General features: G+C 33.2%; 1 protein-coding gene across 6 annotated transcripts in view; it reads left to right on the forward strand.

The window, feature by feature from the left end:
- The window catches only part of LOC111413077 (retained), a 109410-nt gene that overhangs the window by 57092 nt on the left and 26275 nt on the right, over positions 1-26043 (forward strand). For all 6 annotated transcript variants that reach the window (XM_023043914.2, XM_023043915.2, XM_023043912.2 and 3 more), the window contains one exon: positions 20336-20408. In XM_023043914.2, the coding sequence (XP_022899682.1) occupies positions 20336-20408 (73 nt within the window). The remainder of the gene's footprint in view (positions 1-20335; positions 20409-26043) is intronic.

The raw sequence follows: 26043 nt of genomic DNA on the forward strand, positions 1-26043 counted from the left end.
TTAAAAAAATCACCATCACCTGCGATTCTTTCACATTTTAACATTCTTTCAAGATTTTAACCCCACAACTTGGACAATTTTATTATTCCGTTCTTAATATTATGCACCAAAAAAATTAAGTAAAAAAATAATAAAAATAACTTCTCTCAAAGAGTAATTACGACCGGACATAATTTGCAAGCGATAAAACGAATCGCGCTAAATTAAAACCCGACGAAAGGGTCCCATAAGAGAGGAAAAAATTAATTAACGCGTGCGATAGAAATCGCGTGATGGAACCGCCCGGGGGGGTGTTTATGGGGCAGCCCCCCCAACAGGCCTCCGATAAACACCCATTCCACACACACACACCTTTAACGCAGCAGACTCTCTTTAAAAAGAACTCCACTCTTCATTTTCGTCTCCTTTCCTTCTCTTTCCTTGCGCATACAACGGCAAACACCATTACCATGTTAAATGGGTTTTATGTGCGTATTATTAAAACGAAAGAGACAACGAAGAAGAAAAGTAAGGATAAAGAGAAAAGAGTAAGTAAGATGAAAAGTGGGGGGAACGTTCTCGTTTTAGAAAAAGAGGTAAATAGGTAAAAAGAGGTGCGGTAAAGAAGAATATTGTAAGGAAAGAGATAAGAAGGGAACGAAATAAAAGAAAAACTGTAAATATTATAATGAGGAGGTGTATTAGGTCCCCCCGGAGGCGAGCAGTGGCGTAGCACTTGGGCGGGCCAGTAAATAAGGGTGGAAACGGACGGGTATTAAACGGGTTTATCTGCGTCCGATCGAAAAGTCGAAGGTGGAAAGATATCATTATTTCCAGAGGAGGTGGTTTTGCATACAATAGGACGATAGGTTTTCATTTGGCAGTCAATTTTGTGTAACACAGATTAATACTCAACGATAACAATATCGATAAAAAAATAAAAAATAACATTTCTATCTATACAAATGTAAAATAAGAAGTTAAAAGTTTTATCTCAACTTAATATAAAATCATTTCTTTAATTTTTTTTGTAACAAAAAAATGAATCAAGAAATACACTTAATTTTTAGTCGACACTACACATTAACGTATCAAGATCTTCATTTTCATTCAAAAAGTATTAGTTTCACAATTATATTGCCTCGACCTCAAGCGACCTCGAAATTGAGATATATCTGTCCGTTTAGAGATTGTACTGCCTCGGCCGCAAGCAACCTCGGCTTTTTATATATTAATGTTATAGCCTGAGATATAAACATCATATTTGGCAATGATAGCAAACATTAACGTATCATGACAAGCTTAGTTTCTTTTATTTAAACAGTATCTGTTTCAAAATTATAATGCCTCGCCCACAAGCGACCTCGGCATTGAGATATATCCGTTCATTTTAAGATTGTACTGCCTCGGCCCCAAGCAACCTCGGCTTTTTATATATTAATGTTATTGCCCGAGATATATATATCATATATGGCAATGATACCAAATATTAGCGTATCATGACAAGCTTAGTTTCTTCTATTTAAACAATACTGGCTTCAAAATTATAATGCCTCGCCCGCAAGCAACCTCGGCTTTTTATATATTAATGTTATAGCCTGAGATATAAACATCATATTTGGCAATGATACCAAATATTAACGTATCATGAGAAGCTTAGTTTCTTCTATTTAAACAGTATCGGCTTCAAAACTATAATGCCTCGCCCAGAGGCAACCTCGGCTTTTTATTTATTAATGTTATAGTCGAGATTACACATCATATTTGGCAATGATACCAAATATTAACGTATCATGAGAAGCTTAGTTTCTTCTATTTAAACAGTATCGGCTTCAAAACTATAATGCCTCGCCCAGAGGCAACCTCGGCTTTTTATTTATTAATGTTATAGTCGAGATTACACATCATATTTGGCAATGATACCAAACATTAACCTATCATGACAAGCTTAATTTCTTTTATTTAAACAGTATCTGTTTCAAAATTATAATGCCTCGACCGAAAGCAACTTCGGCTTTATATACAGTGTGTCCCAGGATAGATGTTACAAGAGGTATAATGACTTAAAAATTTTTGAATTTTATTTTAAAGCTGTGGAATTAAGCCCTCCTTTGTGTGGAGAGAATTGATAGTGATATTCGCTTGATAGTGAAGCGAAAACTATTTTGAGTTCAGGTAAAGTAAGCTTTTTGTTCATGATACGGCAAAAATATCATTAAGAAAAGTTGTTCAGAATGAGAAATTATGGTACTATGCAAAATTTCAGAAAGATCTACCTACATTGATTAAACCACCATAGTTTAGATTAGATCAGAGTGAAGAAAAGAAAACTATGAAAAATGTCATGAAAAAAAAATGACTTAAGTAATCGCAAATATTGACAAATAAATTGTATTTTTCCTCAGTTTTAGTTCAGATTTCAATTACTATACAATATTTATTGTTTATTAAAATGTGATGGTTCAACCAAAGTAGATAAATCCTTCTGAAATTTTGTATAAGACCGTAATTTCTCATTTTGAACAACTTTTCTTAATAAAACTTTTCCGTATCATGATCAAAAAGATTACTTTACCTAAGCTAAAAATAGTTTTCGATTCATTGTCATGGCCGCCTTTGTTTTCAAAATATGAAAATATTCTTAAAATTCTCTTCACACTAAGCAGGGCTTAATTCCTTTGCTTTAAAATAAATTTCTAAAATTTTTAAGTCATTATACCTCTTGTAACATCTATCCTGGGACACACTGTATATTAATGTTATTACCCGATCTACAGATCATATTTGGCAATTATACCAAACATTAACGTATCATGACAAGTTTAGTTTCTATTTAAACGGTATCGGTTCCAAAATTATAATGCCACCCCCAAAAACGACCTCGGCATTCAAATATATCCATCCGTTTGGAGATTGTACTACCTCGGCCCCAATTAACCTCGGCTTTTTATGTATTAATGTTATAGTCGAGATATACACATCACATTTGGCAATGATACCAAACATTAACGTATCATGAGAAGCTTAGTTTCTTCTATTTAAACAGTATCGGCTTCAAAACTATAATGCCTCGCCCGCAAGCAACCTCGGCATTGAGATATATCTGTCCATTTTGAGACTGTACTGCCTCGGCCGGAGCAACCTCGGCTTTATATATATTACTGTTATTGCCCGAGATATACACATCATATTTGGCAATGATACCAAACATTAACGTATCATGACAAGTTTAGTTTCTTCTATTTAAACAGTATTGGCTTCAAAATTATAATACCTCGCCCGCAAGCGACCTCACCATTGAGATATATCCGAGATTGTACTGCCTCGGCCGGAGCAACTTCGGCTTTATATATATTAATGTTATTGCCCGAGATATACACATCATATTTGACAATGATACCAAACATTAACGTATTGTATCATGACAAGTTTAGTTTCTTCTATTTAAACAGTATTGGCTTCAAAATTATAATGCCTCGCCCGCAAGCGACCTCGGCATTGAGATATATCTGTCCATTTTGAGATTGTACTGCCTCGGTCGGAAGCAACCTCGGTTTTTTATATATTAATGTTATTGCCCGAGATATACACATCATATTTGACAATGACACCAAACATTAACGTATCATGACAAGTCTATTTAAACGGCATCGGTTTCAAAATTATAATGCCATGCCCTTTGCTACAAGATTGTAATGCCTTTCATCTGCAATTTGCACCTGCCCCGCTTGAGTTGAGTTTGCCTCAGATTTTGCTCTTAACCAGATGCTTCGACTTCGCGTTCTGGAGCCTCGTCAGTTTCAAGCACCATATTGATTGCCGTTTGGACATGTTTGTGTAATCCTTGAAAGAATCGTAATTTTACAAGAGGTATAACTAACTCGAGACCTAATTTTTGAAGAAACAGATTCCTCCTGAATGACTTTCCTATTTCGTAGTCATCGTATTTATCAACATAGAGCACAAAAGCATTTATTACTGCAATATCAATAGAATTGAAAAATAAAACCAACGGCCATCGTTTTGTATTATGATGGCAGGAATATTCCTTGACCATTTTATCTAAGGTATCAAGTGCGCATTTGTGGTCATTGTATTCAAGGATAATTTGAGGTTCATTCCGGACATATTCAATTCAGAATGTTTGTAAGGGTTTCACTACAATGTTATGGACGAATTTTTGAGGGAACAAATTCCTTGGGCATCTCTGCGATTTTTTTTATGGTTCCTGTTAGAGTTTTGTTTTGGTCCAGAAACTCGTGTAATAGCTGCAGCGATGTACAGAAATTATTAGTTACGCGATATCCATTGCCCAATGCATCAACTAAATCTAAAACGACTCTTTTACCTACAAAAAATGCAAATAATTACATAGTCTTAGCTACTTGTAAGTATACACGGTGTTCAAAAAAAATCACAGTCAGCCTATGTACACTTCCAGCAATATGAATTTGTTGAATCGCACACCATGCTTATCAGGTTTTGATTTTATACTCTGAACGAACACCTTTCTCTAAAAGCTACAAGCTACTCATCGATACAAACTCCAGCATCCAAAAGAGCAGGACTTCTTACAGTTTGAAGCAAAAATGTCATGAATATGACGAATAGCTGCCAATTTAACAACTTCACGCCGCCTGTCTGGTCGGGTTGCTAAATGGTCAAATCGTATGAATCTTAGTAAAGATTTCATTCTGCTATGAGACATTGTGGCACAAAAATTGGTCTTTGAAACGATGGATATTTAGTACTCCATAATTCCAATATTGCGAAGCGTTTTTTTACGAAGGATATTTCTAGAAGATCGTCTGCTCAATCTAGGTTAGCGCTTGTGTTATCATTATTATCAGCTGAATCATTTGAATTTGAACTTTATAACATTTTTATTATTTAATGTTATGGCCGAGATATACAAATCATATTTGGCAATAATAATTTAAAAAAAAATGATCGTTGAATATGAAAATTGAATCGACAAATCAGGCTCGAAAAAATATATAGAGAACCATAATTCATGTGGACTTTTTTTTGCTGGTTTCTTCTCCCAGCAGAGTATAACACCCACATTACCTCGAAAATAATAAATGGAGTCGAAACCGGGGCGGAATAATAAAAAAAAAATCGGATTAATCAACAGCGATGACCGAAAACAATTAAATTTCCCTTCTTCTTCTACTCGTCTCTCATCTCTACCTTATACCCTTTTAGTTGAAGAAGAATCCTTTTGGGATCATCGATCACCGCCGGGTCGTGATGTGTTTTAAATTGAAACCGCCAAAAACGTCTTTATATTCATCCAAACTATCGAGAGGAAGAAGAACGTGAGTCAAAATCAAAACTTGGAGATTACGAGGTTAAGGTGTGTTTTTTAAGAGATTAACCCTGAAATTTTTTCGAAATCTCTTATTTCGAGGGGAAATGAAAACACGTTAACAGGGGGAAAAATATTTTTTTAAAGATTTAATCCGTGCTTAACAGTTTCTAAAAATGGGTTATTATTATTATTTTTTGTTATATCATAATGTCCTATAGAATATAATAATACATGGATAGATAGTTAGCATAGAGTGTGCGCGTTGTTGCGTAGATAATACCACCTAATTATGTTGCCGGTAGCGCGGCTTTTTCCGTATGCTATTGTGGCGTTTTGAAAGAGCGTTAAAGCGTGTAAACATCGCCCATTGTAGACACAATGGGCACAAACGGGCCCGCGAGGGGCCTGTCTCTCTACCGAACACAATAATATAACAATAAAAGAAGAAGAAGGGGTCGAGCCCTCTTCTCTCGTCCGGGGCCACCGGGGCTTCCTCTTCTTCTCATCCGATCGCGCGCGCGTCACTCGCTCTGTTATCTCGCGATGTCATCGGGGATCAATGAAAAATTAATATTAAAGGCGAAACTGGTCGCCGTCGTCGTCATCGACGCCGCGTCTTCTTCTTTTTCTTCTTCAGTTCGGTTGGTCGCTATTTATAACAAAACCGGATGAATTATTTATGAAGGAGCAGCCGTGCCGCGATGGTTGTGCTCCCTCTCTTTCTTTCACCGTGTTAAATATCTGTTGTAGTAAGTACACGAAGTGTTGGGGGGTGTTGTTGGGATAAATTAAAAACGGAACCGATTCTCAACTCGACAACTTGGTGTCCGGACAGCGTTAAGTGTTAATTGACGAGAATCAATTATGAGAGAAGTATCTTTTTTAAAGAATAAAAAGAGTTGGGGGAATCATTATCTTATTTATTCATCGGTGTACTAAGTAGGGTTGAGTTGATGATGTGATTTATGTACTATTCCTTACTAATCATAAAGTAATTTACATCTACAGTTATCAATTAACTTCATAGACTCTTTAACAATTAATATTGAACTTTACATGATTCAAACCAACTTAATATAACCTGCAAATTTAATAAAGCTGATTTAATTTTGATAACAACGATACATATTACCAATTGATAGAATAACCTTAATTTGTCAAAGTTAATCTGAGACGCCCGAAAGAAGTAATTTTTGATAACAACCCTAACTTCACACATATTGTGAATTAACAGAATTACCTTAATCCTTCAAAGCTTTTAAAAATGAAAGATATTACAGATTTATTCTGAACCTAATTCTCAAATTTAGCGAAAGATACCCAAAAGAAGTAATTTTTGATAACAACGCTAACTTCACAAATATCGCCAATTGACAGAATAACCTTAATCCTTCAACGTTTTTATGAATAATACAAATATTATAGGTTTAATCTTAAAGTTATTCTCAAATATAGCAAGAGATACCCAAAACAAGTAATTTTTGATAACATTGCTAACTTCACAGATATCACCAATTGATAGAATAACCTCAATCTTGCAACGAAAATTTCACACATGCTGTGAATTGCTAGAACTACTTTAATCCTTCAAAGCTTTTAAAAATGAAAGATATTACAGATTTATTCTGAACCTAATTCTCAAATTTAGCGAAAAATACCCAAAAGAAGTAATTTTTGATAACAACGCTAACTTCACAAATATCGCCAATTGACAGAATAACCTTAATCCTTCAACGTTTTTATGAATAATACAAATATTATAGGTTTAATCTTAAAGTTATTCTCAAATATAGCAAGAGATACCCAAAAGAAGTAATTTTTGATAACATTGCTAACTTCACAGATATCACCAATTGATAGAATAACCTCAATCTTGCAACGAAAATTTCACACATGTTGTGAATTGCTAGAACTACTTTAATCTTTCAAAGCTTTTAAAAATGAAAGATATTACAGATTTATTCTGACCCTAATTCTCAAATTTAGCGAGATACCCAACAGAAGTAATTTTTGATAGCAACGCTAACTTCACACATATTGTGAATTGACAGAATTACCTTAATCCTTCAAAGCTTTTAAAAATGAAAGATATTACAGATTTATTCTGAACCTAATTCTCAAATTTAGCGAAAGATACCCAAAAGAAGTAATTTTTGATAACAACGCTAACTTCACAAATATCGCCAATTGACAGAATAACCTTAATTCTTCAACGTTTTTTGAAAAATACAAATATTATAGGTTTATTTTGACAGTTATTCTCATATACAGGGTGTTCAGAAATTGGCGGATAATCTACATTCTTCGTTCGATTCTAAAGCGAAAATCTTAATTGTAAAATGTTGTCCCATGCTTCATACGTCTTCATGAGGTTCATTATGATCAGATAATTTGTCCATAAATAATCATTAATATTCAATATCTGTTGATAAATAAGCTGTAATTTAGGATAAAAAGAATTTTGAAAACTAGTTGTTTTGTTAAAGTTATTTTGTTTAGCTTTAAAGTTCGTTTTTAATATTTTTTCATAATCATATCTTCATGAAAAACATATTTGGCAACATGGTAGAACAACATTTTAACATTAAGATTTTCGAATGTCGCTACGTGTAGATTATCCGCCAATTTCTGAACATCCTGTATAGCAGGAGATACCCAAAAGAAGAAATTTTTGATAACAACCCCAACTTCACAGATATCGCTAATTGACACAATAACATCAATCTTCCAACGCTTTTTAAAAAATACAGTTATTGGAGCTTTATGCTGAAAGTAATTCTTAAATGTAACAAGAGTCGTCCGAGAGAAGTAATTTTTGATAACAACGGTAACTTAGACATATTGTGAATTGACAAACATTGAAATTGAACTTAATTCTCAAATTTAGCAAGAGATACCCAAAAGAAGTAATTTTTGATAACATTGCTAACTTCACAGATATCGCCAATTGACAGAATGACCTCAATCTTGCAACACAAACTTCACACATATTGTGAATTGCCAGTATTACCTTAATCCTTCAAAGCTTTTAAGAATAAAATATATTACAGATTTATTTTGAACCTAATTGTCAAATTTTGCAAAAGATGCCCAAAAGAAGTAGTTTTAGATAATAACGCTAACCTCACAGATATCTCCAATTGACAGAATAACCTTAATTCTTCAACGTTTTTTGAAAAATACAAATATTATAAGTTTATTCTGACAGTTATTCTCAAATATAGCAAGAGATACCCAAAAGAAGTAATTTTTGATAACAACCCCAAGTTCACAGATATCGCTAATTGATAGAATAACCTCAATCTTCCAACGCTTTTTAAAAAATACAGTTATTGTAGGTTTGTGCTGAAAGTAATTCTTAAATATAACAAAAGTTGCCCTAGAGAAGTAATTTTTGATAACAACGCTAACTTCAGACATATTGTGAATTGACAGAATAACGTTAATATTTACAAGATTTTAAAAACAAACGATATTACAAGTTTATTCTGAACCTAATTCTCAAATTTAGCAATAGATACCCAAAAGAAGTAATTTTTGATAACAACGCTAACTTCACAGACATCACCAATTGACAGAATAACCTTATTTCTTCAAGGTTTTTTTGAAAAATACAAATATTATAGGTTTATTCTAAAAGTTATTCTCAAATATAGCAAGAGATACCCAAGAGAAGTAATTGTTGATAACTACGCTAACTTCACAGATGTCGCCAATTGGCAGAATAACTTTAATCCTTCAAAGCTTTTTAAAGAATACAGTTATTGTAGGTTTCTGCTGAAAGTAATTCTTAAATATAACAGAAGTCAGTAAATGGACAAAATAACGTTAATACATAAAAGATTTTAAAAACAAACGATATTACAAGTTTATTCTGAACCTAATTCTCAAATTTTGCAATAGATACCCAAAAGAAGTAATTTTTGATAACAACGCTAACTTCACAGATATCACCAATTGACAGAATAACCTTAATTCTTCAACGTTTTTTTTGAAAAATACAAATATTATAGGTTTATTCTGAAAGTTATTCTCATGTTTAGCAAGAGATACCCAAAAGAAGTAATTTTTGATATCAACCTCAACTTCACAGATATCGCTAATTGACAGAATAATCTTAACCCCTTAACGCACAAGCCCGAGTGTGACTCGAGCAACCAAATATGGCGAAATTGTGCAAGCTCGAGTCTCACTAAGTTTACAGTTATATTTATTGTATATTTTTATAACTTTTGCGCAAAAAATGTATGTAAGGTTGCAAAATTTGTTAAGGATTACTTATCAACAATAAAAACATATGATTTTTTTTACTAACTTTTAACAAAAGAAATGTATGCTAAGAGGTTGTAGTCACTGTAGTTTTGTGCTGAAAGCAATTTTTAAACATAACATGAATCGTCCGAAAGAAGTAATTTTTGATAACAACGCTAACTTCACACATATTATGAATTGATAGAAAGAAAATCCTTAATGTTTCAAAGTTTCTAAAAGCAAAAGATATTACAAATTTATTCTGGAGCTAATTCTCAAATTTAGCAAAAGATACCCAAAAGAAGTAATTTTTGATAACAATGCTAACTTCACAAATATCGCCAATTGATAAAATAACCTTAATCTTTCAAGTTTTAGGTTTATTCTGAAAGTTATTCTCAAATATAGCAAGAGATACCCAATAGAAGTAATTTTTGATAACACCGCCAACTTCACAGATATCGCCAATTGACAGAATAGTTTAAAAATGAACAATCAATATTTTGCAATATATTTATAATTCGATTTTTTCATATTTTGTCAACGGAAAAACGTGTCTAAAGAATGGAGAAGACCATTTCAGTGCTTGTGTTAACAACCACTTAACACCTCGGTATGGGAACGCATCGTGTTGTAAAAATGGGGGGGCAAAAATAAAAACCTTAAGCCTTAACACGATTTTGTTAAGTGATATCGTACACTTTGTATTGCTACTAGATTCTTCTTATTGTGTCTCCTTCTATGCGTGTGTTATGAAAAGGAGCAAAAAGTGCACTTCTTAGTAGTTACGGGTTTTTCTTTTTTTTAATATCGCACCATTTACACCCACCTAAAACCTATTTAGAAAGCAGAAAAGGATGACAAATATGATTCGTATAAAATGTATGTGTAATATCGAGGGTGGATGAGATATGTAAAGAGAAGTTGGGAAGATGAGAGGAAAAGTGGAGGAAGGTGGTAATCGGTTGTAATACGGTGTTAAAACACTGGCCATTGTTGGACGGTCTGGGGTTGTGCGAGGTTAAACACGGTCATTAATAACGCTGCTTAACTAATCTGTCCGACGAGGCCATCTATCTTTACAAGTTACTCCGGTTTGGACCCGGAGGCGGCCAGAAAACGCTCTCTGTCCAGTCGGGTTTGGACTCCGCGTGCCCCATTCGATTACTACAATAACAAATTTATGAATTAACGTTTTTTCTCTTTAACCCAACGACGCTACTCTTTCCCTTTCCATCTCGTTTTCTTATTCCTTCTCTTTCTCTGTTTCTTCCGAAACGTCTTCGCGGTCGTTAACAACCATCCACTTACGATCGAAATAAAGAAGAATTTTTTCATCCTTTTTATTTTCTCTGGCCAAATCTTCACATTATTTTTTTTAATTTATCGAAAATTTGTAATGAAGATGAACAAAAAGATGTGTTTGGAAAGGTAAATAAATAATCGTGTTGTTAGAGAAGAACGAGGCAGCACCGCAAAGGTTATTTCCGTCGAAACAATCGACTACGACGACGAGAGGGCTATAAAATTGTAGTGAGCTCGGTATTCGTTCGTGCAAATAAATATAGAAAGCCACGCTCGGCCACAAATCACCGTCTCGTCAAAAAGAGGAGGCGAACCCCTCCGCAATTTCGAAATAATAATCATAATACAACAATGGCCGACAATTTATAATATTTTACTAAATCAAATTTCATTCAGTCAAAAAAAAATTGAATCGAAAATATTACTTTTCATTAAATAAAAGCTCTTAAGAAAAATTGAAATGAGTTGTATTGTATGGTAACTATAAATGATAAATTAAAATTCTTACTTTATTGTATTTTGAGGAATGTTAATAATAATAATAATCGTTGACGATTTATTATTATAATGAAGTTTTTAATAAGAGCTCATAAATAAATAATGATGGTTATTAAAAAATATGACAAATTGCGATTTTAACCTCAACTATTTTTTATTGATATTTTAATCTTTAACCTAAATTATATATTTTTTTCATGGCCAAGTTAAATATTAATACATTCATTACATGTTTTTCATTCTACTTCTACTAAAAACATTTGAGAATACATTAAATAAAGAATTCAGCTTGCATAGATTTATTTTACTAAGTAAATAAAAAACTTAGAACGAGAAACAATGATTGAGTCGTCAGGTGAAGAAAGAATTTCTTAATGAATAAGCTCCTGAAGATAATTGATACCTCGAAACCGGTAGAGTTCAATAAAGGATTATCTTTGTAAAGTGCAAAAAGATTTGTTCCAATTAATTCATGGGATAATGCATATACAAGATGATCTATAAAGAGCTTCACTTCATTCATTTCGTAGTATATACCAAGAAATGTATTACGGCACCACCCATTCCATCAATTCTCGTACTATTTCAAGAAACATCTCATTTGCGCCTTAACTATTTTGAAAATATATTGGCGAAATATATATCTTTTTATCTTTTATTGTTTCCTTTTTAATAATTAAGCATCGAGATTAGGTCAGCAATTAAAAGCAACTAAAATTAAATTCATGCAAACATTCTTGGGCTTGCGTTTTGAGCGGCACACCTTGATTTTTTGAAATAGTTTTGTGATTATCTAAGTTTTGTAATGATTTAAAACAACCATCCATTATCCATCATTAAGTCCACCTAAACGAAATAATTAAGCTAAATTGAGTCATTCTCACCATAATTTTGAAATATGTTGTTTTTTTTTTTAATATTAGTAAATAAATTGAGATAGTCGTTCTTTTAAGCTTGGTTGAGCTGACAGTAAGCTCTCAAAATCATCTTGTCAACGCAATGCAGATTCTGTTAAAGATCAGTAAGTTGTGGTCTTTGCTTATCCATTTAATTTTTATTAAAAGAATTTTTGAAATGTTTTCCATAATTAATTTTATTTCATATATTTCTTTGTTGTGACAATCACAAATGTATATTTCTATGATTTATTTCATTTGTGTACGATAATTACATTCACATTGCTACTGTTCTTTCGCTTTCCTGTTTGCGGCTGCTATTGATGCAATAAACGCTCACGCAATAAAGACTGCGACGGAACAAATATGTGTTATTGCAATAACATTTAATGTTTACCCGTTTTTCTGACAATTCTCAAGACTTTGTAAGTTTTGCAATTTTATTGCCAATTTTAAGAAGCCATGATCGTTTAGTGATAATTAAAAGGAACATTAATTTAATGATTTTTTCTTCCTAGTCTTTCCACAACTTCAGTCTCTTTACCTTAAAAACTTGATGTCGTGTCCTTATAATTGTTATTACACATGTATTGGTTTTACTAAAAGTTGATTATGCAATTTGAGTACTAGATCTAAATCTACAAGCCGGTTTTAATGATAGGATTTATTTTTTTAAATATTTAATAAAACTTATATGTTATATTTACCCAACCCAACCTAACTCAACCTAAGCAAACCCAAGCCAACCCAAGTGTAAAATTTCATTTTAAAACGATAAATCAGAAACGAAAAGATGTTGAATGAAGTTGTTTGCCTTTTTCGAGTTCCGTTTCAAAAGCTAGAGTCTACCTCATCATTCAAAAATCTTTGGCATCTTCTTGCGATGTTTGCCATTTTTTGGTGATAAAAACGTTTGAAATGAACCTAGAAATCATTTAAAGCTTTCTTTAATCATTTTGTAAAGTTTCTGTTTACCTTTAATTATCGACAAAGAATATTCGGCAAATATTCTCTCTTTGCTTCTTGGATATGATAATTTGGGAAACAAATTAAGTATTGAAAAGTTACAGGATATCATTTTGATGACTTTTTTGACAAAACTGTTTGATACCAAAAAGAAGAGACATATGTTACCTTTTTTTTGAAGAACAATTTCGATTTTTGTATACAATAACGTGTATTTGACTGTCAAAATATTTCTACTCCCATAACAGTGATAAAAGTATCTCTTTTGATAAATTCAGAACATGAAATAATTCACTCAGTTTATTTTGCAAAGAAAATATGATTTTCTTTTATGATAAAATTTGCTATATTGTCAGAGTAGGGCTGGGATTTCTTTTTCTCCCTCTGTATCGGTCAGCATGGTCAAAAATGTATAATACAACTTGTCCAATTTGTGCACACAACTTTAGGCCAGCTTCAGCTTTGCGAGATAATCTTGCTTTCTCCCATCCTAAAGATCGCTTAGTAAAAAATTAATATTAAAAAGAAAAGCGTATTTTCTGCTATGCCCAAAAGAATCACTTTAATCCAGAATCACTATTATCGTTCCTTATACATTTTAGGTGTTCTCTCTATCTACCTCGCCCCATTTTATCATTAGCCGTTTAAATCCTAGGCAGCGCGATCGCACTCTTCTGACTTTGCGTTGATAAATTCCAGTACATTTCGAACCCTGTAGAGAACTGATAGTGCTATTACCGACTTAAAGAATGTTGAGTAAGGTTGTATATTGCGCAACAACCATTCTAGGTACTTTGGAACAGATCAATATTTTTTGTTACGATTTGTAATCTCCAGGTAAGGAATGTTTGGTAATGTTATATTTTGCAAGAACTCTTTGTAAAATTTTCTATTAATGTCTTCATCCCATCTGCATCTAGTAAAGAATCGTATAGCCCGATGGCATGTATTAACTGCCTTGTGACTTATTCAGTGGCGTTCATTATGGGCAAGAACGTTTTCGCCATTTTTCAGTTTCTAGGAGCTCCTGTATAGTTATAATGAGGGATACCATATAACTATACCGGAGTATAGCTTCTTTTATCTCTAACCTAACATGATCTTTTACATTAAAATTCCTTACCTAACTTCGTTTAATCTGACTCTACAATTATTTACTTCATCTAACTTACGTTGAGTTTTATTACTATATTGTCTTGTATTGGTGTTGTCCTTGGATAAATTTCATAGTTCTTCTAACAGTTCCTTTATTTGGATGGGCGTCTCATTATCAAGGCAACCACTTTTGTCTTTTCATCGAGAGAAAGCAAGATTTTCAATACCCTTTAGTACCCAACTGATTAATAAGATTTCGGCCAAGTAATGCAAGTTTTCCGCCTCTCGTTCCATTCTTTCATAAAGTTTTGTTGAGCTTCCACTATATAACATCATAATTTCATTACCAACAGATCTAAAGGTATAAGGGCAGCATCTCTATACTAAAGCTTGATCATTTATGTTATCCTGATAGAATTCACATCACCAACTTCCTATTTAGAGCTTTCAGGAGTTTCGCATTGGATTGGTACCTCATCATCTTGCTTTAGACTGGTACTAGAATTGCAGAGATAACTGTCTACTAGAGATAACATCTTGCCATATTGAGATTAAACCCCATTAGCGTGATTACCATTCTATGTGCATCTTATTGAAATTTTATCTATTAAAACACCAAATGATATTTGGGCATGAGTTGACACTTCTGTTTCTTTTACACCCAAAATTAATTCTTAATTTCAATATCTTAGATATTACTTGTAGTATTCACAGCATGGGTTGCCTTTTCTTCAATTTCAGTTTTAGTCTTGCCGCTTAAGATCAAGGGAAGGTGTAATATTGGATATAACACTATTAGCCTATCTGCCACTTTATATGCTCTCTATATAAATCATCCTGAAATATAATCTATAAAAATGCCTGGATACCTGGACATGGGTTGACGTAATAGATGTCTTTTCTAATATTTTAACGTCCACACCTTCCTTGCAATTATTATCATTTCAGTTTTATTGCTCTCACTTTAATTCCAATATTGTCCAGATGTCTTATGGTGGTTGTTGAATTGCGGTTTTGGTTTTTCTTTTAAGACCAAGACAAGGTCAACTGCATAGATCACAGCCCTATGCCATATCTATTGCGCAGATACTTTCAAAGCTTTCTCCGCTGAGTGCAATGATTTCTCTATGTAATCCCTATGAAGATATACTACAACGGTTTACCCAATAAGGATAACTGGAGAACTAACCTTCAAAAAGCTCTCTCCGATGGTCCAATAATTACTTAACTAATCTCTATGCAGTGGTTTACATTCCAATGCTGATATTTTCACTCCTGTAATCGTGATTTAAGTGTGGTTTTTTATTCCGAGAAATTCAAATCACGAATCAAATTACTTAGCTGACGTTGGGAAATTAAATGGTTTCCTTCTAAAGAAACTAGATTGGACACTGATGTACTAATTTTTTTGGCAAATCTTTAACAAGATTTTTTAGATTTTCTCAAAGCAATGAAAGAAGCATAACAAAAACATCGTTTTCATCTTCTCGGAAAAATAAATCATAACATCCAACAAACGAGACACTTAAACATATACAATCAGCAATAATCGCTAGTATCTAGTATGATACAGAATTTAGTGTTTTTTGTGTATATATAATACATTAGGTGTGAAAGAGATTGCTCTGATTTTGGTCGTTTCTAAAATCATCCTCTCAACACACTAAAGATAAATTTCCCAACTTTATAAATAATAAAATGTGTTGTTATGATTCGACGTAAACATTGTGATGTAACACAAACAATATAATCACTGTTAATTGATGATTTTACCCTAAATTTTCTCATTTATTTTTTTATTTTAAAAAGGTGAAAAAAAAGACATTGTTTTAAAACAACTTTATCTATTCATAGTTTCCAAGAAGTAGTTAAAACGAATTTTATTATAATCACCCATACAGGAAACGAACTCATTAACCGTATTTTTCGCATTAGTAGATCGAAAAATGGAAGAACAAAAGGTACCTAGTAATAATAGTAACGCGTAATAAAAACGTGTATTTCTTATCGGATCACACGAACCGTAGAGAACAATACGGGTGGAAATAAAACGTTTTCATTGCCGCCCGCCGGGGAAAATAAAAACGTGCACGCGCTCGCGGTTTTAAATTGTATTTTTATAATCAACCGGGTGACTCGAAAACAGAAAAATTAGTATGGATGTACGATAAAAAGTTCATTTTACCTTTGCGATATAAAAGGTAACGACTCGAGTTGATAACAACATTAAAATTATACAACTATAGTAGACCGTTTCCGCCCGCATAAGTGATATTTTTTTTTTTATTCTTATCGTTTGTTCGTCAAAGCGAGACGTTTAAATGAAAATGAATTATATCGGAAAATATAAATTTACAACACAAACATAAATATATCTTGTATATCCTTGAACGCGTGGTGGTTACAGCATGTATAATTATGTTAATAAAAAAAATTATCGAAAAAATTTATGCATTATTCAGCAGAACGGAAAGTTGGCGATCACGCGAAAATTCGTGTTTTAAGATGTTTCTTTTTTTAAGGGCTTATAAAATTAAGCGAAGTCATAAATGTGTGTTGGGCTAAATTACGCGGTTACATACATACATGTATTATAATGTAGTTATAATCATGATATAATTTTCTTATCAACTTTACCTTTTATCTTTGACACGCTGTCACGATTACGTTTGTGGGTTGGGTGTAAAACTTTCTTTTTTCCTTTTTTTTACATTTTTTCTTTCCTTCTTCTGCGAACGCCATTTTCATGTTTTAGATATTTCCAAACGATAAAACATTATTTGTTTTATGATTTTCTATACTCTATTTTTTTAATTTGAACGAGTGTTTCTAAATTGAAGTGCCAAAAAGAAAGGTTGCCATTTGTCAGTTTTAAACAAAAATTACACTAGGAAAATTCGAGATAGTTCTAGTTTTAGTTCAATAAAGATATACAAAATAGTAATATCTTATGCTAACTAGCGCTACCTACCACTGCCACTAGAACTAACACTAGACCGAGAACTAGAAACATTCGAGTTTAGCCGCACGTCTCTCAAGACGGCTAAACCCGAATGATTCTAGTTCTAGGTCTTGTGTTAGTTCTAGTGATAATGCTAGTATAAAACTAGAACTAACACTAAACCGAGAACTATTCAAACGCGGACCCCAAGGCGTACAGACCAATTAGCCTAACTTCATTTCTCCTCAAAGGGATGGAAAAGGTAATCGATCAATACCTAAGGAATGGAGTGCTTCTCACAAATCCACTCCACCCTAGCCAACATGCTTACCAGAAAGCAAAATCAACAATTACCGCTCTCCATGCTTTGACTAGCACCTTAGAGGAGGCAATTGCAACCAAAGAGATAGCCCTTTGTGCTTTCATAGGCTTTAAACGTAAAAGACATACATCCGTCGACAATCAAGCGGTGTATAGCCATGTTGAAAAGTCGGCAGATCACAGCCAGTCTGGGAGGCGAGTCGCTGACTATAAAGGCGCTAAGAGGATGTCCCCAAGGGGGAGTGCTATCACCTCTATTATGGTGCCTGGTAGTTAATGACTTGATGAACACCCTATCTAAAAACGGATTTAAGATACAAAGGTATGCTGATGACCTGGTAATCACAATCCGAAGTAAATATGATTCAATCATAACTCAGCTAATGCAGAAAGCCCTACTACTCACCAGTACTTGGTGCAGAAGCAATGGGCTCAGCATCAATCCCAATAAAATCGAAATAGTCCCTTTCACTCGGAGAAGGAAGCTGCAAATAAAAGCACCCTCCATTGAAAGTAGAACTATTAACCTCAAAACAGAAACTAAATACCTAGGGGTAATACTTGACAGTAAACTAAACTGGAACTCACACTTAGATAAGGTGAGGAAAAAGGCCATCATGGCAAACCAGATCTGCCGCAGGCTCCTAGGAAGGAACTGGGGTCTCAAACCACGAATGGCTCATTGGGCCTACGTAGCAATAATCAGACCCATGGTCGCCTACGCCTCATTGGTTTGGTGGCCAAAAACAAAACATAAGACAGCTCAACAACAGCTGGCACAAATCCAGCGGTTAGCATGTCTTAACATAACGGGTGCAATGAGATCCTGTCAGACGGCTGCTTTGGAAGCCCTACTCGGTCTCACACCGCTCCACATATATATACAAAAGGAGGCAGCCTTAAGTGCCTTATCACTGAAAACAGTTTCTTCACTTAAGTTGATGCAGGGTAATCTCAGAGGACACCTCGAGATCCTCAAAGACCCATGTCTAAATCACTTGATTGAAATTAAAACGGACCTTATACCGACGGAATACAATTTCAACCAACCGTATAAGGTCATATTTAGTAGCAGGGATGATTGGGCGAAAGGAGGGCCTCAACTAAAAAGAGGAGCCCTAGCCTGGTACACCGATGCTTCAAAGACAGTAAGATCTGGAGTAGGCATGGGCATCAGTGGACCAAATAGCCACATCAAATTGCCCCTCAGCTCGGACTTAACAATTTTCCAAGCATCTTGCTTAAACAAGTTCTTGCTATAAACTTCTGCACCGCTTTGAACCTACAGAAGGGACAAAAAGGTGCATCCATAAACATTTTCACAGACAGTCGGGCCGCCTTACAGGCAATTCAGGCCTACACGTGTGACTCCGCACTGATCAGAGAGTGTACCAACAACCTGAGAGAACTCGCTAGGGGCAATGATGTTACCCTATGGTGGGTTCCAGGTCACAGCAACATTGAGGGCAATGAGAAGGCCGACAAGCTGACCAAAGAGGCAGCAAACACGCCCTTCATTGGACCCCAACCTGGATGTGGACTACAAAAAAGCCACCTAAAACAAATAATCAACAACTGGGAGGCTTCAAAGATAGCCTTACGCTGGAAAGAACTTCCAGGTCACAGACAAGCGAAGAGTATGATAACTCCGTCGCAAAACAAAACCAAAGAGGTTTTATGCCTCAGCAAAGGGGATCTAAGAACGCTCTCAGGCTACCTAACCGGCCATGTGCCCCTAAAATACCACCTCTTCCACATTGGACAAGCTGAGGATCAAACTTGTCGACTATGCAACGACGAGTCAGAAACTGCTGAACACATACTGTGCAATTGCGTCGCCAGAGGACGTCTAAGGCACAACGTCTTCGGTAAAACTCCCTTGTTACCTACCGACATAAAGGTTCAAGACCTCAGGACACTACTAAGGTTCATTAAGGAGCTACATTTGCCCTAAACCTTTGGAGGGCTAAAGTTACAATAGATCTTATAGGTCGCGGTAACGAGAGGGGCCGCCCTCCTCAGCCCGGCAGCAATAATAATAATAAAAAACCGAGAACTAGAAACATTTGGGTTTAGCCGCACGTCTCTCAAGACGGCTAAACCCGAATGATTCTAGTTCTAGATCTTGTGTTAGTTCTAGTGATAGTGTTAGTATAAAACTAGAACAAACACTAAACCGAAAACTAGAAACATTCGGATTTAGCCGCACGTCTCTCAAGACGGCTAAACCCGAATGATTCTAGTTCTAGGTATTATGTTAGTTCTAGTGATAGTGTTAGTATAAAACTACAACTAACACTAAACCGAGAACTAGAAAGATATAAACATGACTTCGAGAAAATATAATTTTCTTTAATTATTACTCTTTTTACATATCTCTTTATAAAAATAAATCTAATTTAGTAAAGATGTTGTAATACTCGTTTATGATTGTTGTAAATTTGATTTATAGTCATTAATTGCAACAATGTTCGGTTTCTCTTATTCTTCTTCTCTATTTCTCTTTGTCTCTCTTTATGTACGGGTTTCTCGCATGATTTACACGCATCTAGATACGCGTTTGCGATGCATAAGAAATTTATAGACGGGTCGAGGTTTTATGACCCCTTCGCATTGTGCAACTTTGACGAATCGACCGCTAAATTGTCGCTTTAATAACGACCCGTTATATTACATACTATGTCTCTCTTTCTTTCAAATGATCTTTTCTATTTCTGGCAACAATCCCTTTTAAACATTTTTTATTTATAACTTATTTTTCTGTTTCAGTTGTACGAGTTAAGTGATGACCCGAAAAGGAAAGAATTTTTGGATGAATTATTCGCATTCATGCACAAACGAGGTAAGTTTCTTTTTTATTTTCGTGTATTTTCTAAAATTTATTTAATTTATTAATGATATATCAATTTCTGTTTACGTTTCTAAGAAAAACGATCTTCTTAATTTGTCGGATCTTTTTTCTGTGACCAAAGTCACGAAAGATGGAAATGAAAAGCTCGCCGCTTTTGGCATCTCCCTCGCAATAATTTTTCGTTTTTGCTGAGACCACGTCGGGTCTATCATTAGTATTATTACTATTATCATGAGGTTTGTGTTGTTGGTTGGCGGTGTTGGGTTCGTTTTACGCCTTAGGAACACTGTTTTAGAACGATTCTAGAATCTTTTAAAAATTTTTTTTTAGAATTTTACCTTGAAATTGTTTCAAAAAATATTTTATTTCTTTTTTTTTTGTCTTGGCAAAACATTTTTGGACAATAGAATGTAATCGTAATAAAAATCAGCTAATAAAGTTCTTAGGCATGGCTTTTTACTCAAATCTATGTAAGATTGAAGCTAGCTTGTTACTATAATGAGAACAAAACCTTTAAGTGACTGAACATAACCAATAGGATACGTTTACACGGACTTCTTTATACACAAATTAATTAGTACCAAGACATGTTACATGCATGATTAGGCACCGTATATCATAATATATTAGAATTTGAATCACTTCCTATTATACATAATATCAATTATCTCTCTATAGAAGACCTTATTTAAACACTATTTAGCAGTTGTATGATCGTATTCAATCAGTATTTACGCAAATTTTTTAAGCAACATACAACTAATAATGTTAACTAAACATTAAACGTGAAAACAATAAATGTAATTGAATAACTCTTACAAATAAGACACTAAACTGGTCGTAAAATCACTGATATCAACCGATTGAGGACTCTGAGGCTCAGATATCAATTAATGAGTTTGAAAACAAAACAGTAACAGAAAATATCCATAAAGAATAAGAGGTAAATGATAAAATTGAAAGTATAAGGTGAAAAGGCTGAAATATTATCATTGGGAAAAGATTCGATATTAAATCCTAAGATAGTAAAGAATTAGGAAGAATAAAGAATATTTGCAAGATATAGAGGCAAAAAAAAGTGGAAGGATCAACAATTATTATTTAAATGCTTCATGATATGCAGATTACAGAGGTGCCTTTTTAGATAATTACTCTTTAATAACATGAATACTGACATGGATTACCACCATACGATGAACTGTCAAATCTTTTATAACTGAGTGAACCAAAATCCAATTCCAGCATGCAAAATTTACCTGGCAAAAATGTGGTGATAATAGACCACATTACTTCAAAGAAATTCACTTCTCAAAGAATAATACTTCTTTTAAAGATCTTTCTCCATTCGTCATAAACCTCGATGATTCTGATTCAGAAGGTGAATTCAGCGATGAAGACGATGCATAATAAATGTTTTATATACTATTACTGTTACTAACTGTAAGAGTACAAAAAACTTTATTTTTACATATAGAAGAAAAAGTGCAAGTATGCAACATAATATATGCATTGTATAATATACAGGATGTTTCTGTAAGTCGTGGCATAATTTTAATCCCAAATACTAGAGTAAAAATGATTCGTGTAAAAATATGGACCTTCAAAGTTAATACATTTTTAAACATTTTCTGAAATATTTTCAATATGGTTTGTCTTAGAAAGATTAAATTTGGTAAACAGTGCAATGTTATCATAAGAAATCGATTAAGAGAGAACACTATGCAGAGTGTTCACAAAGGTTATTTCCTTAAAACATTTTTAAAATAACCCAACCCAACTGATTCTGAAAGCCTATTTCATTTTAAAATTATTTTCAACCTTAGAAATTTTTGATTAGACGCATCGTTTTGGAGTTATTCGCAAGAAGATGCAACCTCGATTTTGAAATGTTGAAAACAAATTGTAGATAATTGTTGATAATAAATTGTTGGTAGCATTGATCCTGTAGTTGCATATTTTCAAAGATGATCTTAAACGATTTCTTATGATGACGTTGCACTGATTGCCAAATTTAGTTTTTCTAAGACAAACCATATTGAAAATACTTAAGTAAATGTAACTTTCATTGTAAAAACTTTCAAGGCATTTTGGCAGAAAAAAGCAGACAATTTGAACAAATTCTAACACGAATCATCATTGTTTTTAATCTATATTTGTGATTAAAATTATGCCACAACTTACACAAACACCCTGTATAGATATAACGATGATCCCAATTTGCAGAAATTGTAGTAAAATTTGTTTAATTACGAATTCTTCTCTAGAGGTAGTTGTTTAGACTAAGAATTTGCTGGAAAAATCTACAGAGGCTCAACAAATCAGTATGGATATGGTTCAACCATGTCAAGATCATCATTATCTAGCTACGAAATCATGAACTTATACTTAGGGAAACAAAAATGTTTAGAAACTCACAATTTTTTAATAATTATTGGTCTCAAAAAGCGTAGTCTTAATCATAATAATTTTCAAATCGTATCTGTCTGGTTTGGATCTTTAATATTTTGGCTACAGAAACCAAATAGTTGTTTGTCAATGGTGCAAATTTGAGGGGGTTCCATGTGTTTTTAGTAAGAGGATCCTAAGATTAGTTTGACTGCTAACTGTTCTAGCTCATTTAGCGTTACCCAGAGTGCACGTGCAGCATTTTGCCACGGACTAGCTTACTAGCCACGCTAAACTATGGTGCTTCGCCAAATCTGCAAAGAGAGAAAACCCTTCCAAACAAGTTCATTGACAACTAAATGCTGCCGATTCATGAGAACCATATATAATTTGATATGAATCGCATTAGATCCTTACACTCTACATTAAATCTTGCTGAGAAACTGGCTAAAAATAACTATAACATCAACTCTGAGTGAGAAAAAGATTGCAACGTCAAAGCACTACCAGGAATAAATCAACAAATCCTCTCCAACCAAAAACCAGAAAGATTTGGACTTCCCCGTCGCTTATGGAGACACCTCAACAGAGTACCTACGAAACGTGAAGTCTGTGGTGTCCAAAGCTATCTATCTCTAACCCTATTAGATCTTATCCTCGTTGTGATGTATTGTGTGTCTAATAACTAATCTAATAATTCTAGTAATTGGTCTGGTCTTGTTCAGTCTTATTATGGCGTAAATACACATTATTAGGGAGAAATCGATTAAATCTTTTAATCAAAGCTTTTTTATAATCTCTGTAGGCATTGTTTAAACACGATGATCATACGTGTTCATATTTTATAAACTTCATCAATTTCTTCGTTTGTTCTAAACATTACTTTGTAATCATAGCATCATCAATCAGCAGGTTCCAACAACTATCAGGCGTTTTTATATCTTTAAGTACTTCTTTTAAACCAAGTAAATGCTGCTAAAAATTTATTTCGGATACCTATGGATTGATATGATTGACCAAATATAAGAGTGTTCTTATTTTTTCTTGAATCAAGTTTTTATTTCTTAGACGCTTTGTGCTGCTTCTGTTTTTTTTGTTAGGCAAGGTCTATAATGTTTATTAAAACTAACAGAAAACATTACCATTGCACATCTGTCCCTACCAGCTCAATTTATTGAAGGAAATATCCGTAAAAAATCCAACCTAACTCAACTCAGTATACTATTTATTAAATTGAAGCGTGTTGTATTAAAACATATGAAATAATCTTATGAGTGAATCATTTTAACTTACTCTGATTGATTTATTTAAGAAATTCTGAAAAAAATTAATCACAAGCCACAATTGCTATATAATAACCTCACCAAGCTATACAATTATCCTTATTAACTAGGTTAAAGATAATAACAGTTACTCCAAACATTTCTTCGCTTTGATTATGAGAAGGATGAGTTAAAAAGATCTAAAATTAGAGCAAAATTCAATTCTTGAAATACAAATTTTTAGTGTAGTAGTAATTTTGAATATTATTATTTTATGTATGAAGTGTTATTAACAAATTTATACAAAACATTTTTAGTATTTTTGAAAAATTTTTAAATAGAAATTTTTTAGCTGTTATCGGGAATTGCTCATCAGTTTTTAATGGTTTTCTTCTAATGCATGCATACATTTACATTACCATTATGACTAATCAACTAAGTAATCTAAATAACCTTGAAGTGTTAACTTATAAATATCAACTTCATTTCGTTTAAGTTTAAAAAAAAATTACAATCACGATACGAATTTTTGATGATGATGAATTAAACGGTAGCCGGGGAATATATTGAAAAGAAAAAACGAAACTTGACGGGTTTTATAATACTTTAATAGCTTAATAGCGGTTCGTATTTGATACCGTTTATTATTGTATCAAAATTGGGGCAATTTTCATTTTAAAGTTCTCTACCTGGGTAGGGATACAAAATACAAACCCCGGCTACCGTTTCATTTTTTATTAAATACTAAGATTTTTTTCGAAAGATGATTTATGTATTTTGCTGAATTTATTCATAAATTTAAAATAATTTTAAAATTGAAATTAAAACGTACCTACATATTTATGAAAATTAATTTTAATGATTAAACGATAATTTTAATTCGTCCAGGTCCCCAGACGTTATATTTATAGCAATCTCCAACCCATTCTAATTATATTAGAGAAGCATAATGCGACCCACTATATTTCTCTCAACTCTCATACAAAACCTAAACGTATAAATACAGAGACCGAGAGAGTTTAAATTTATTTTAAAAACTCCTAATGATCCTCTTCATAACTTGGCAACACAATTCATTATTTTAAATCGCAACTTTCTCTCTTCTCGATGTTGATTAAAATTAATTGTATTAAAAAGATTAATTAAATTGTTTTTCAAAATTTTTTTTCTTGGGCAATAATAATAATAGATAATAGAGGCGTTGATGAGTGACGGGAACGTCGCGACGCCTCTCTTCTTCACGTGGACGACATCGCCGTCGTCCTTTTAATGTTGCCAACACAAATACACAGGAAGTGTCGTCCGCTAATTATAAATGTGGCGTCATCAATCATTTTACATTTGTGCGTATACAAGTTTCGACATAATGGAATTTTTTTAAAAGAAAAATATAAATTAGTTGTTGTAAATTCATAAAAAATTTAAATTAGATAACGTTATAAGGAAGCCTTTTAAGGAACTCTTTAAGAAGTCAAATTCTTTTTAATTTTTTCAACTATGTGTTAATCAAACCGGTGACATGAATTCTCCACCACACAAAATTTCAAAGTTTCTAATTTTTTTATGAGGCGACGAAAACGTTCTTTGATTTGATTACATTTCAAGATTGAATCAAAACTTTGATGCGGATAAAATTTGTTCGGAAAGAAAGAGTTTTGTTTTTTAATGACCCTCGTAAAATGAATTTTTAAACTCCCGAAATATCGCGAAATAATAAAACACCGAACACTACAAATCGTTAAAAATAGTCGTATAAATCGGGATATTTCTTTAGCAAAAACCGTTGCCAGAACGATTACTCGCTCTACATCGAATTCGATGTCGCGATATTAATTGTAATGTCTCAAAAAAAAATAAAACACCTAAAGAAACTCATTTTTATCTCATTCTTATTTTCGGTATGAATTCAGCTTTTAGTTTTTTTTTATTAAAGTAATTAAAAGTTTATATTTGAAAGACAAAGTCTTCACCACATCAAT

Source organism: Onthophagus taurus, chromosome 7 (genome assembly GCF_036711975.1).
Source record: "Onthophagus taurus isolate NC chromosome 7, IU_Otau_3.0, whole genome shotgun sequence".
In the NCBI taxonomy this organism is placed as follows: Eukaryota; Metazoa; Arthropoda; class Insecta; order Coleoptera; family Scarabaeidae; genus Onthophagus; species Onthophagus taurus.